The 2,074-nt window shown below is 42.6% G+C and overlaps 1 protein-coding gene across 1 annotated transcript; it reads left to right on the plus strand.

Moving 5' to 3' along the window:
* The first annotated feature begins 986 nt into the window (after nt 1–986).
* On the plus strand, nt 987–2,022 carry LOC108325020 (lectin DB58). The gene has a single exon (XM_017557994.2). It carries the CDS (start codon nt 1,036–1,038, stop codon nt 1,876–1,878), a length of 843 nt encoding a protein of 280 aa, XP_017413483.1. The 5' UTR covers nt 987–1,035; the 3' UTR covers nt 1,879–2,022.
* Nucleotides 2,023–2,074: the final 52 nt, after the last annotated feature.

The following is a 2,074-nucleotide window of genomic DNA, read 5'->3' on the forward strand; positions in this document are numbered from 1 at the left end:
ATGTTAATAATACAATTGTAGTAATATAACTATAAATATAACTATAACTATAAATAATTAATAATGTAGTAATATAACTATAAATAAAAAAAATGCATCAAATAAACAAAAAAAGATTAAACAAAATAAAATAAGCATGCAAACAAAAAAAACACATAACCGCACTTCAAAGTGCGGCCCTCAAAATAGAAAACGCACTTCGAAGTGCGGCTGGGTCTTTCCGCACCTCGAAGTGCGGTTGCGTACTTGTGTTCTTTGCCGGACCTCACAATGTCTTCTTCCTCTTCCTCCTGCAGTCACAGTATATCTCCAAATCTTCCAACAACACTATCACCACCCCGATCGAGAATTTTAACCACAACTCAATCCAATTCAATACACAATACAGTAAACTAGTAAAGTGCTACAGTGCAAAACGAAGAAGAGGGCACCTCAGGGTTTATAACCAACAAATATTTTTGTGGTTGGGAGTTAGGAAAATAGTTGGGGTTAAAAAAATTAAATTCATTAATTACCGTTTTGACTTTTTATTAAATGAAGGACAAACAGGTAAATTTGGGGGTGTAGAATGAACTGAGTGAGGTGCAGGAAGAATCACTCACCGTTAATTAAGCGATGATTTGAGGAAGAGAAATATTATTACAAATCTATTTCGAGAATTTAGTTGTTTAAGCACGTAATCGGACATTCAAGTTATGTTGCTTAAAACGACAAATAACTGAATAACAATGAATAGTGGTCGTAGGTGATAACATGAAAAAATGACGATGTTATCTAACAATAAAATCATATATAATTTTAAGTTAACTAGAAAAGCATGCATTTTTTAACATATAAAAATAAATAAGCAATAAAATATAAAATTCCAAAACACGTGTGTAATTTAATAAGAAAGCAGGAGACAATGTATGAGTGGTTTGAAAGTGTTTGAATGGTGTGAATCTGGAGACAGAGTCCTGTTTTTGTTCTATAAATACACAACACAGACTCATCCTTATACATCATCAACATCCATCACTGTAAGACCTTACAGCCATGGCTTCCTCCAACTTCTCCATTATCCTCTCTCTCTCCGTAGCCCTCTTCCTGGTGCTTCTCACCCAAGCAAACTCAACCAACGTCTTCTCCTTCAACTTCCAATCCTTCGACTCATCCAACCTTATCCTCCAAGGTGACGCCACCGTCTCATCCGCCGGCCAATTACGATTAACCAAAGTTAAAGGCAACGGCAAACCCACGCCGGCATCTCTGGGCCGCGCCTTCTACTCCGCCCCCATCCAAATCTGGGACAGCACCACTGGCAGCGTCGCCAGCTTCGCCACCTCCTTCACTTTCAAAATCTTCGCTCCCAACAAGTCAAGCACCGCCGATGGGCTTGCATTTGCTCTCGTACCCGTCGGGTCTGAGCCCAAATCCAACGCCGGTTATCTGGGTCTTTTCGACAACGCCACCTACGACAGCTCCGCCCAGACTGTGGCTGTGGAGTTCGACACCTACTCGAACCCTAAGTGGGACCCGGAACCCCGTCACATTGGCATCGACGTGAACTCCATCGAGTCTATCAGATGGGCGTCGTGGGGTTTGGCGAACGGGCAAAACGCGGAGATTCTGATCACGTACGACGCCTCGACGCAGCTCTTGGTGGCCTCTCTGGTTCACCCTTCTCGGAGAGCGAGCTACATCGTGTCTGAGAGAGTGGACCTGAAGAGCGTTCTTCCGGAGTGGGTGACCATTGGGTTCTCTGCCACCACAGGGTTGCTTGACGGGTCAACCGAAACCCACGACGTGCACTCTTGGTCTTTTGCTTCCAAGCTTTCAGATGGCATCACCTCTGGAGGTATAGATCTCGCCAAATTCGTCCTCAACAAGTTTATCTAGACTCCATAGTCGTGCTTCACTGTGACAGTAAAACATTGCATGCACTGACACTCTTCCGGGTCGTCGGATCGTCGGGTCGTCGTTGTTTCTTGCTAATAACTGTTTTCTGTCACAGAAGTTAATAACATCATGCCTTTTACTCTACGTTTTCTTATCATCCTAATAATCCGGACTGAAAAACAACATATATAAAACA

Source organism: Vigna angularis, chromosome 3 (assembly GCF_016808095.1).
Source record: "Vigna angularis cultivar LongXiaoDou No.4 chromosome 3, ASM1680809v1, whole genome shotgun sequence".
NCBI classification, from domain to species: domain Eukaryota; kingdom Viridiplantae; phylum Streptophyta; class Magnoliopsida; order Fabales; family Fabaceae; genus Vigna; species Vigna angularis.